Below are 11,313 nucleotides of genomic sequence, written 5' to 3'. Positions count from 1 at the left end.
GGCTTCGTAAGAAGCATTTCAAGGTCCTGGAGTGGCCTAGCCAGTCTCCAAATCTCAGCCCCATAGAAAATCTTTGGAGGGAGTTGAAAGTCCGTGTTGCCCAGCAACAGACCCAAAACATCACTGCTCTAGAGGAGATCTGCATGGAGGAATGGGCGAAAATACCACCAACAGTGTGTGAAAACCTTGTGAAGACTTTCAGAAAACATTTGACCTCTGTCATTGCCAACAAAGGGTATATAACAAAGTATTGAGAAACTTTTGTTATTGACCAAATACTTATTTTCCACCATAATTTGCAAATAAATTCATAAAAAATCCTACAATGTGATTTTCTGGATTTTATTTTCTCATTTTGTCAGTCATAGTTGAAGTGTACCTATGATGAAAATTACAGGCCTCTCTCATATTTTTAAGTGGGAGAACTTGCACAAATCGTGGCTGACTAAATACTTTTTTGCCCCACTGTACAAATCATGTTTATATGCAAAATAGCATTGTTTTGTATGGTGAGTTACATGTTGTTGGGTTGTCAGACAAACACATTAAGGCATTGGATCTATTCTGTAGAGAGAGAACCAACAGCTCTGTCTGTGCAGAGAATTTCTGTTTAGTGGTCTTCACACATGTTAGGCCCCCTAGTGTTCATATTTCTCACCTATTGGTTGTTTTAATTTTATATAGTCGATTGTCAGATCTAGCCTCCTACAGTTCTCAGCCATGTCCTGCTATAAGCCATAGTACATCTGCAAGCCTTTAAAGTGAGGGAAAACAAATGTCTTCTATGTGTGAAACTATTCCTGACGCTCTTAAAGTTCTCTTCCATAAATTATGTTCAGCCAGATTCCCCTCTCAAAACCAATAAATGTCTGGAAAGAGAAGCTCACATCTATTAACCTTTGAAACTGGGCTGTGTTTATCAAGTGCCTGCATTTAAGTCAAATGGAATGCCTTATACCAGGGTTTCCCAAACTCGGTCCTGGGGCCCCCACTTGGTGCACATTTAGTTTTTTGCCCTAGCACTAACCAACTGATTCAAATAACCAACCCACCATTGAGCTTTGCTTATTTGAATCCGCTGAGTAGCGCTAGGGCAAAAACCAACACGTGCACCCAGGACCGAGTTTGGGAAACTCTGTCTTACACCTAAAGCTATGTGTAAGGGTACGTCTGCCTATTGTTTGTGTGTGAAGGGGCAGGGCATATCTTAACACAATTCAATGAAATACCATTGCCTCTGATGACCAATCAACACAACATTTGTCAGACTCAAATGTACAATTGATTTGTTAAAGAGCCAATAAATGAGACATAATACCAAAAGTGTTTTTATTTATAGAATCTGAAAATGTACAACAAAAGTGATCAAATGATCAATTAATTAGCAAGCTTTCATTTCCCTAAATAGTACAAAACGGACCATAACTTTTTTTGTGCGGCTATTTTCAATAACCAATGTTCAATGTAAGCCTGAGTGTTTCTCAAGGCTACCTGGCTAACTTATTTATCCTGATTTGTTCAAATCCAACCCAGCCAGAAGAGCAAGAAAACCAATAGATTAACACCCACCTCTCCAACCCCCTTCCCCACAAACCCGATTTTACAATTAGGTTTAATGTTATCCAAATAAACGATAGCATGCAAACATGAATGTATATCCACTTTCACCAACAAAAGGTACATTTCAACTCTGAAAGTCAATAGTAAAAAAAATTCTGTCAACTGATGGTGTTGTAACCAACCATGAGAAGAAAGTATGTAGGAAACTATGGCAGGGATTCATTCAGATCATTGACAATTAAAATGTCATTTCTGACTGAACCGACATGTACCATTTACCGTGAATGTGGTTTCCGCATGGCCGATCGGATTGGGTCCCAGCCTAATATTTCCTAAAAGCTTAGTTATCCATTTCCACTCAACCAAACACTTGCTACAATAATAATAAAACCATCTTAGGATCTTGATTGTATTTAATACATTGCAATTGATTCTTTATAATGGAACCAAACACTTCCACAGCTGAAAACAAGAGCTCACTCCAACAGGCCAAAGAGAGTCCCTTGGACATGGTTCAGTAACCACAACCCAAACATGGCCACAGTCAAAGATCAAAAATTAGGTCCATATTCCTGCATCTTTCATCCATAATTTCCCCCCCGGTATGTTTCTTCCCACATTCCTAAACAACTTTCCAGTGGGATAGAGAATCTGAATTTCACGTTTCCTATTGGTACAAGAAAATCTTTATTCCCTAAAGAAACATTTATTAATCAGATATCCAGTCCCTTTACAACTTCTGTTTCTTTTTGGCTGGTTTGATGGGGATTATCTCTTCGTCCAAGTCTTCTTCTTCGCTAGACAAGTCAGAGTCAGCGTTGTCAGAGGCTGGTAGAGGAGGACACAAGTTATCAAATCACTAGGAAAAAAGCAGTTCCTCAGTTAGGACTGTTTACTCTGTCTCACTGCCAACAGGCCAGAATTTACAGACTATCCCTTTAAAAGGAAAGATTCACCAATTTTGAATGTTAGTTTTTGTGCATCTCTAAGCACTGCTACACCCATTCCCAGGGTCATTTCATGTTTCCATGTGTATCTGAGCCATTGATGCTCAAATAGGCAGAAATACAGCCGGTATGGCGAGTTTTGCATCATATGATGGGTGAATCTTCTCCTTTAATGTATATGTGGTCATGATCATGTCCTTACAGGCCAATTATTAAAACAATCATTTTACCAATGAGGTGCAGACCGCTAACGGTCACTGGTCCGGTACCCGACTTCAGTCTAATGGTGACAGGGGCCTTCAGCTCAAACTCCCCAAGACTCACCTGAGAAAGAAAACAATTGAGATTTCCAACCACACACACACACAAGGCAGACCGGCAAGGCAGACATTTAATCCAAAATCAATCCCTAGCACTTTCAGATCCTCTGAAACCTCAGTGTTACAGGTGGCCAATGCATTTCCCACGTGGAAAGTCAAACGTTACAAATAAGCAGTGTGTAGGAGAATGTAGAATTGTCTTCTTTTGAATCTCATGTTTCATTCCCCTCCCAGTCTGAAGTAGGTGGTGGTGTATGTGTGCCACTCACCATTGGCAGGCAGTTGATATGGAGGTTGGCGACAGGTACAGAAATAGTTTTCCCCTGGTGGTTCATAGCAGTCACCTCCACCACATTACTCTCCTCCTTCGCTCCCTCTCCCAAGCAAACCTAGAGATGTATACAACATTTGTACAGGGACTTCGCTCCCTCAAAATACAATCATTATAGTGGATTTTTTAGAGGCATTACATCATTGATTCACTAATTTTTCTGTATCAGAGGCATGTAAGCTATGCTACAGCAACAGAACTCTGGACCCTGGCACACCTGATACCACTGGTTCCAATGTCATGATTATCATGTCTCATAGCTTATTAAAGTAAAAACCTACCGTCCGTAGCTCGAGAAAGTGTTCCAAATCCTCCTCTTCGTCCCCTTGGAATGTGTAGAACGGTACTTTGGAGGATAATTCACAACCTACGAAGATACAATGTTGCAATTTTAGCTAACGTTACACGTGTGTTTCAGAGACGGATGTAACATTAGCGCGTACAGTTGGGGTGTATAAAAATTATGACAAAATCTAAATATTTCAGCAGTCTTTCTTACAATACATTTCTCTCTAAATCGGTTACTCTCATTGTATTTTTTACATTTTAGTTTTACAATCAAACACGATCCAAAATACATGATGGCATCCCCACGTGTGCTGCTACCAAGCATTTTATACAACAGATTGTTCAGGAAAAGGCGATCCTTACTAAATACATAGCTCTCCAGTCTCGATTGGCCAACACTCCCGTGATCTTCCGAGCAGCAATCATCTTCTCCGTGACTGTGCGACATAATTGACTGTGTGAAAATAAAGTAAATGTATTAGCTAGCTCGATTGAAGATCAGACTCGCTTTCAAGAGATGCAACATATGACGTCAAAACAAATCGCGTCGCAGGCGTAAATACGTTTCAACGTGTGTTTGAAGGGGAGGGGCCAATGGGCTTTGGTTTGGATCTGGAGTTTACTTGTTACAGCATGAGTTACTGTTGGTCTATCAATATAAGAAGTTAGAACAACTAGTTAGAACAACTAATTCCTTATAAACTAGGTTTCCATCCAATTGGCGACAGATTTTCATGCGAATATTCCAGAATCCACATAACGAAAATACTCGCATTTTCCCATCAGTGGTGTGTTTCCACCGAATGGACTAAAAATCAGGGCGTGATGGCATAGTGCACACAAAATATATTTTCCACTTCCGTTTTCATGTACCAAATAAAACATAAAAAGTTGATGTTTCCATCGCATGTTCAACTCTATTGATAGTTTTGTTACAAACACTTTTGCGTTAAATAGCAAATATGCCTACTTTGGTCTTGGCAAGTGTACTCTAGCCAACAACTGGCAGACTCTAACCAACAATCAAGAACCTCAAGGAGAGCGGTTCAATTGTTGTGAAGAAGGCTTCAGAGCGCCCAGGAAAGTGGCAGATAAAGTGCGGGTAGACTGTGCGATACTCTACATGATGCTATTATATACAGTACCAGTCAAAAGTTTGGACACACCTACTAATTCAAGGGTTTTTCTTTATTTTTTACTATTTTCAACATTGTAGAATAGTGAAGACATCAAAACGATGGAATAACACATGATATCATGTAGTAACCAAACAAGTGTTAAACAAATCAAAATATATTTTAGATTTGAGATTCTTCAAAGTAGCCACCCTTTGACTTGATGACAGCCTTTGCACACTTAGCATTTTCTCAACCAGTTTCACCTGAAATGCTTTTCAAACAGTCTTGAAGAAGTTCCCATATATGCTGAGCACGGGTTGGCTGCTTTTTATTCACTCTGCGGTCCAACTCATCCCAACTAATGGGGATCCGAATAAATACTAAATACAGTAGTCTACATAATACCCGTTACATAGTTACAGCTGTTTACTTGCTTGTTCTGCCCACTATGATACACTTGCTCCCATTGGAAACAGGCTCTGGTCTATTTTGGGTTAGTTAAAAACATCTTTGGTATGACTTTACGCAAATAAAAACTATGGATGGAAACGTGGTTAGAGAACATGATCGAATCCTATGTACAGTCGTGGCCAAAAGTTGAGAATGACACATACATTTTCAGTCTGCTGCCTCAGTTTGTATATACTCCAGAATGTTATGAAGAGTGATCAGATGAATTACAATTAATTGCAAAGTCCCTCTTTGCCATGCAAATTAACCGAATCCCCCAAAAACATTTCCACTGCATTTCAGCCCTGCCACACATCATGTCAGTGATTTTCTCGTTAACACAGGTGTGAGTGTTGACGAGGACAAGGCTGGAGATCACTCTGTCATGCTGATTGAGTTCGAATAACAGACTGGAAGCTTCAAAAGGAGGGTGGTGCTTGGAATCATTCTTCTTCCTCTGTAAACCATGGTTACCTGCAAGGAAACAAAAGTGAACAAAACATCAATATTTTGGGTCCATGGCCAGGAAACTCCTCAGACCTACACCACCTTCTCGAAATTAAAACTAGTTAAGGGAAATTTGCAGCCTGAATGGAGGATGCTGGAGCCGGTCCATGGGGAACACGTGTATTACTGGGCACATCCAGCCTAGTGCAGATATCGCACACATGCACTGTCGGCTGCTTAGGCTATAACTAATGGGGATCCTAATAGTACAGTAGTCTACACAATACCTGTTAAATAGTTGCAGCTGTTTACACAACTCACCCAGTCATATCAGTAATCAAAACACATTTTTCATGAGTTCATACAATACACTACTCAAAACACTTTTAAAATTGTTTATTAATATTATAAACCATTTCTTTTACATACACATTTTACAGAAATGAGTTTCAGTAAACGTCCCCCTCAAAAAAAAACTATGTCCCTATGTATGTATCATCAAATGCAGGCCTACAATAATCCCTTCCAACTGCAGCTATACTTTCAGGAGGCAGGAAAAATAAGCAGTCGTCACAATAGCACAAGCAATGATAAAATGTCAGACGTTATGGAAAAGTGAATCCTTCAATATCAGTGGAGAACTGGGAGGATACATGTTCCTATTCTCTCTGGGAAATTTACTTGACCACCACAGAATAATATAGTACGGAGGGTGACGTGTTGAATAGAGCAGACTAATATACTTCAATCTAACTAGTGTTTAAAATGTTTGAACTGATTCAGGCTTGTGCTCATTGAGAAATGACAAATCAGAAAGCTCATTTTTTGTTAACAAAAATACTTGTCATCTTTTCCCCCTATTCCTTTTAATTGACTTGTCTCTTGTCTGCGGTGACGTCATAGGTTGAGGAAGGGCATCAAGATATCACCCCCCCCCCCCCATATAGACTGTAATATGGATGTGATTTTTCTTTCTGTTTGCTAAACCAAACAAATCTAATAAGCATCATGCATAGCACAGATGTACTGTATGTAGCAGTATCAAAACATCACATTGGCAGGCAGCTAGGACAAAGCAACAACATGAGCTACGGCTGATCCTCCTGTTACAAAAAGAAGGCTTCATGTTAGGATCAAAGTGCTTTACATGAACAAAAACAGCAAAATGAGAAACACTGAGTATAAAACATTTAACACATACGTAGATACAAAAGGCCTAGGTATAGTATATCACTCCCTCCATTTCTCTTGACACAGCCAGGGCCAGTGAAGGTAGTCAGTCAATGTCACTCTAGCTTAACAACCCTAACTGGGAGAAGGGCAGCAATGGTATTCAAGTGGGTGCAATGTTGTAGGACGTTGCAGATAGAAATGTGGCGTACAGAGCCGACATGGTTCCTCATTCTGCTTTGCGTTGAATCGCGTCTGTTCTACACAGTATATTTCTAACTGAACATGCTGTCCTGGATAAGATTCTGGTTAGTGGTTAGCTTTCCTCAGCACATCATGGAAAGTTGGGAAATAGAGCAGCTGTATTATAGTGGGAGTACTAAAGCATCTGCAAACTGTTCAGTCCTATTTTCACATTTTCTAACATTAAGATTTGGCTCATCTCTCTTGGCTTAAGAGCCAGAGCACTGGATTTGTGACTGAATCTAGAGACCTTTCAGAGCAGATGGCCCACCGTTGAGGCAAGGTGCGTTCATGAACCCACCCATTCTCAAGTCCCCTTATGTATATGTCAGGTGGATTGACAGTAGATAAGCGTGCATGATAATCACCTGTGAGCTACAGTACAGGGCAATAGGCCCCTTGGAGATATCCACAGGTAGAAAAATCATATAGAAAGGCAATGAACCAAAAGGCAATACAAAAGCAATATAAACATACTGTAAAAAATAGGGATGCGCATCTTTCCTTTTTAAGACGATTCTATACGTATCTAGATACGATACAGGAACGATACGTTTTAGTTTGAAACAATTCTGTGCCAATAGGTTTGATTAGAGAAGGAATCGATGCGATTCGGTCGAGGCGATGCACTAACATTTGTTGCATAAACACATTCATTTTCCATTCTAAATTCAAATCTGCTGTTGATGGAGCTAATGAGCTGGGCCTCTGTATGTGTGTGTTCGTGTAAACTATTTATTTCTATGCGGTGTATGTACTATGCAGGCACCTGAGATGAGCCATAAGGGAGACTCGGCATCTACCACCCCATTACCAGATTTGGGGACAGGCATGTTTTTTTGTCCCCCCACTGATTCTGAAATCAAAATTGAGAAATTGTGCAGATTAAGTGTTTGAGCTAGCAAAGTATCAATATTTATTGTTCACAAATTAGCTATGACCTAGGCAATGAATATATAGCACAACTTTGTTTCAAAATTGAATGGTTTTGACCGCTTGGAAGTTATGGAGTGATATCCTCGTGTGGACCATGCAGTGCGCCTCGCAAAAGTGATTGGTATCCTTGTCATGAAATTATCAAATTTACCCTGTATGTCTAAAAACGACCATCTACACGGATTGTTAAAAGCAAAACTATCAAAACTATTGCTGATGGTGAACCTGAATAATCAAAACAATCTAGTGTTAATCCCTGTTCAGCAGGTATAGCCAGATGAGTTGTCTCTGGTAGCTTACTTTTATTCCGGTAAAACATACATTTTCAACAGCACATAGATAGCAATAACGTAGCAAATTACAGAAGTTGTCACTCAACTAATAAAGCTTGATATCATGCAAGCCATTTTAGCATTTGCATGCTGAAGGTGCCGCACAGATGTGCAAGAGCAGGAACAGGTCGCCTACCTTGTGTTGGTCAGCGTGCAAAACTGGGCACTGTGCGCAGTTTGACCAACAGTGTGTGAATGCAGCCTGCAATTTGGGGCATTCCTGAATGTGGCCATTCTTATCCTGAATATGCAGATGCAGGAATATCCACATACAGGAACACCACAAATTGCGGGCCGCAATTGCACCCTTCTCATACACCTTCCAAACCAAGATCTTATCCGCTTTTATATTTAGCATCCCGATAACTTTTTGCCGACTTCTCTTTATATATGAAAGGTATTGCTGGCGAATTGGTTGCGGTACAGTTCTGCCTACGGCTTAGTATGAAATGTAGCCGTAATGCTGAGGCGGCATTGGCACGCTCTTAAGGTCTTGATGGTAGCCAGGCACCACCAGTTACTACTATCATCCTGGCAGTTCTAAACTTGGCGAGACATGTCACTTCACCCATCTTCGCGTTGCCCACACACTTGTCTTAACTATAACTGGATGGATCCATAAAGAATTATCGTTGGAATAGACATCACCGAATGACAAAAATATTGGAATAAAGTAGGCCAATCCAATTGAAGGCATCAAATTGTTGCTTACTGAAACTCCCAGTCATCCAGCTGTTATAATACATTTGATTGACGCAGCGGCCTTCCTGCGTGTGGTCAACTATTTCAGCTTTGAGACAAGCATGGGGTCTTGATAAATCAATGTCAGATTTTTCTTTTCACCGAACCTCTGTTTGGACATTGGTAAGACTACAATTAGGCTGTGGTAATGTTAGTTAAGTTGAGGTGAGTGCTGCTCATGATCATCTTGTCTGGTTGGCACATTTATTAGCAGTGATCAGAACATTTTGCCAGCATGTTATGTAGCTTAACAAGTGGATTATTTTGCTCTTCACTGGCAGTCACTTAGTAGCCTAGGCTTACTCCCGACCAAAAGCCTCTGACTTGTCTTAATCAAGGTGATTTTGTTTCACTGAATCTCTTGTCTGTATATTTTGTTAATTCTCTGTCTGGGAAAATAAGTGGAGGTGGTATAGCTCATCGATCGGTTTGCTCATCCATCACTGTTCGGAAACGTTTAGCATGCAATAATGTAGCCCAAGTATGTCTTGTCTGTTTAATTAACAAAATAAATATTGATTTCACGTGCATGCTGCAGCCATATAGGCCACACAGACCAGTAGCATAATTAAACTCAATACATGGCATTCTATTTTTTGGGGGGAAAAATGAGTTATGTTTCTTAGGTCCAGCCTAAAATGAATTAATAATGGATTTATTAAAATAGGATGTCCACCCACATTGGCCCCACGTCTACTCCCACACTTGCCGGCATGTGCACGGAGATATAAAAAAAGGCTTATCCTGGCAAGAATGTGACTATGAATTGGGTCCTAAAAAACAGTGCCTGTTTAAAAAAAAACATACCGTAAAGTCTGTCTGTAAAGGGTATCAGTTTGACTAGGCTACTGATATTGCCTGGGGGTTGTTCGACATGCAAAACGCCTTGTAGATCAATGACTGTCAACAGTTACATGCAGTTTGACATTGACACAAAAGTTGAGAAGTATTTTCAGAAGGTAGAAAGAATGTAATGAGCAAAACATTTTGGTGAACCGGCAATTTGTAACGTTTAAATCGTTTTCTGACCGATGCATGCTACATTTGGATCGGTTTGGGGTCCATGGACCGGTGCACTTATATCTTAAAACATTTCAAATTGGGGACCGATGCGTATTGGGTAAATCGTTAAATCCCTAGTAAAAAAGCATGGCCAAAAGCAAAGGGTTAAGGGAATAGACAAACCATAACATAAGTGACAACTTCCACATATTCCTTTCTCTCTCTTCAAGGTTACCCATTTCTACTCAGGTGGGTTTCAAGCAAACAACTTACTTAAGTCTTAAGAAGTTTCCTCGAACACTCAAACATATGATTTCATCTGCATGTCTGTCATGGTTAGGTAAACTATTGAGGAATCTAACACACCAGAAAGAGAGAATTTTTCAAACTCAAAGAGTGAAATGGACGCAGTAGAAAACAGTATAGGTGGAACCATAAACCACTTTCCACTCTGTTAGCTAGGAGGACCACCTGTGAAGAGGTGGTGCAGGAGAAAACTGTAATATACTTTAAAGGCCCCTTTTCCCCAACCAGCAGCTAGGCCTATACTAGGGTGTAGTGTCAGGATCTACTACCAAGTCTCAAATAACTCCATATTCTCTATACACTGCACTACCTTTAACCAGACACAAGTAATGTGTTACATGGGGAATACGGTGCAATTTCAGATGGAGTAATATCTGACTGTGTCTGCGTGAGACACAGACAGACCCCCACTCGGGGCTACTGACAGTCAAGTCGAATGGTCTGAAAGGCTAATGGGAGTGGATGGCACCTGACCAGCTCCTACTTCCTGCAGCCGCATGGGGAACAGTCATCACCTCCATTCTGGAGACCAAAGACAGAGGGAAACCGTCCGCCATCTTGGCTCAAATCAACACACACAGGGCTTTACAGATAACCTCTGTGGCTCTTAACAGTTTCGGATTCTGTTTCAATCCGGTAGAGCTCTGGGCCTTTAGCAGCAGCACAGTGAATCTGTACAAGATGCGATGTTTCTGAACACGGTCTAAAAACAGGCGGCCTCTAGCCTCGTCTAGTCCAGGTGGTTGAAGTATAAAATCATCAAGTATTGGTTGTTTTGTAAAGGTAACAGACAGTGATCCTTAGCCTGGCTGACTTAAGCTTTCTATACAGCTCCATGGTTGCTTGGTTAGCCAGGCTGTCAACTGTCTCAGAAGCTGCGTCCCGTGTTGATGATCTCGTAGTTGTTCTCAAAGGCTGCGGCCCATGATGATTATGTCTTTGGGGAAGCCCTCCATCTTGGCAACCTCGAAGCAGCCAAGCTTACTGTAGAAGTCCATCATCCTCTTGTCTGCCTGACGCACCTCACAGAACGCACCAATGGAACCTGGGGGGAAAGAGTAAACAGCTTAGCAACATAAGTAACAGTTATGGTAACACTACTTAAAAGCTGCAGATATGCGT

At 40.8% G+C, this 11,313-nt stretch overlaps 2 protein-coding genes across 3 annotated transcripts in view; both read right to left on the bottom strand.

Annotated features, from left to right (window-relative positions):
* Positions 1 to 1,315: 1,315 nt before the first annotated feature.
* On the bottom strand, positions 1,316 to 4,001 carry npm3 (nucleophosmin/nucleoplasmin, 3). 2 transcript variants are annotated; one of them, XM_021580133.2, is made up of 5 exons: positions 3,810 to 4,001; positions 3,440 to 3,525; positions 3,097 to 3,216; positions 2,738 to 2,831; positions 1,316 to 2,388 (listed from the first exon to the last, which is right to left on the bottom strand). In XM_021580133.2, the coding sequence occupies exons 1-5, from the start codon at positions 3,892 to 3,894 to the stop codon at positions 2,291 to 2,293; spliced, it is 483 nt and encodes a 160-aa protein (XP_021435808.1). In that variant the 5' UTR covers positions 3,895 to 4,001; the 3' UTR covers positions 1,316 to 2,290. The 2 variants fall into 2 exon arrangements, with proteins under 2 accessions (XP_021435808.1, XP_036816229.1); XM_036960334.1 differs by lacking the exon at positions 3,810 to 4,001 and adding an exon at positions 3,702 to 3,768.
* Positions 4,002 to 5,842: 1,841 nt separating this feature from the next.
* oga (O-GlcNAcase) overlaps positions 5,843 to 11,313 on the bottom strand; it is a 31,415-nt gene continuing 25,944 nt past the window's right edge. Inside the window, exon 18 of the mRNA XM_021580134.2 lies at positions 5,843 to 11,236. Coding sequence (XP_021435809.2) covers positions 11,100 to 11,236 — 137 coding nt within the window. The 3' untranslated portion in view covers positions 5,843 to 11,099. The remainder of the gene's footprint in view (positions 11,237 to 11,313) is intronic.

This window comes from Oncorhynchus mykiss, chromosome 23 (genome assembly GCF_013265735.2).
Source record: "Oncorhynchus mykiss isolate Arlee chromosome 23, USDA_OmykA_1.1, whole genome shotgun sequence".
Taxonomy (NCBI): domain Eukaryota; kingdom Metazoa; phylum Chordata; class Actinopteri; order Salmoniformes; family Salmonidae; genus Oncorhynchus; species Oncorhynchus mykiss.
This window is presented reverse-complemented; position numbering and strand designations above follow the sequence as displayed.

What these genes read in the sequence shown, in the direction of transcription:
- npm3 (XM_021580133.2), bottom strand. Translation starts at nt 3,894, where the DNA reads ATGTCGCACAGTCACGGAGAAGATGATTGCTGCTCGGAAGATCACGGG. An exon ending in ACTGGAGAGCTATGTATTTA is followed by an intron (nt 3,526 to 3,809) that starts GTAAGGATCGCC and finishes GTATCTTCGTAG; the next exon opens with GTTGTGAATTATCCTCCAAA. An exon ending in TAGCGGTCTGCACCTCATTG is followed by an intron (nt 2,389 to 2,737) that starts GTAAAATGATTG and finishes CTCCTCTACCAG; the next exon opens with CCTCTGACAACGCTGACTCT.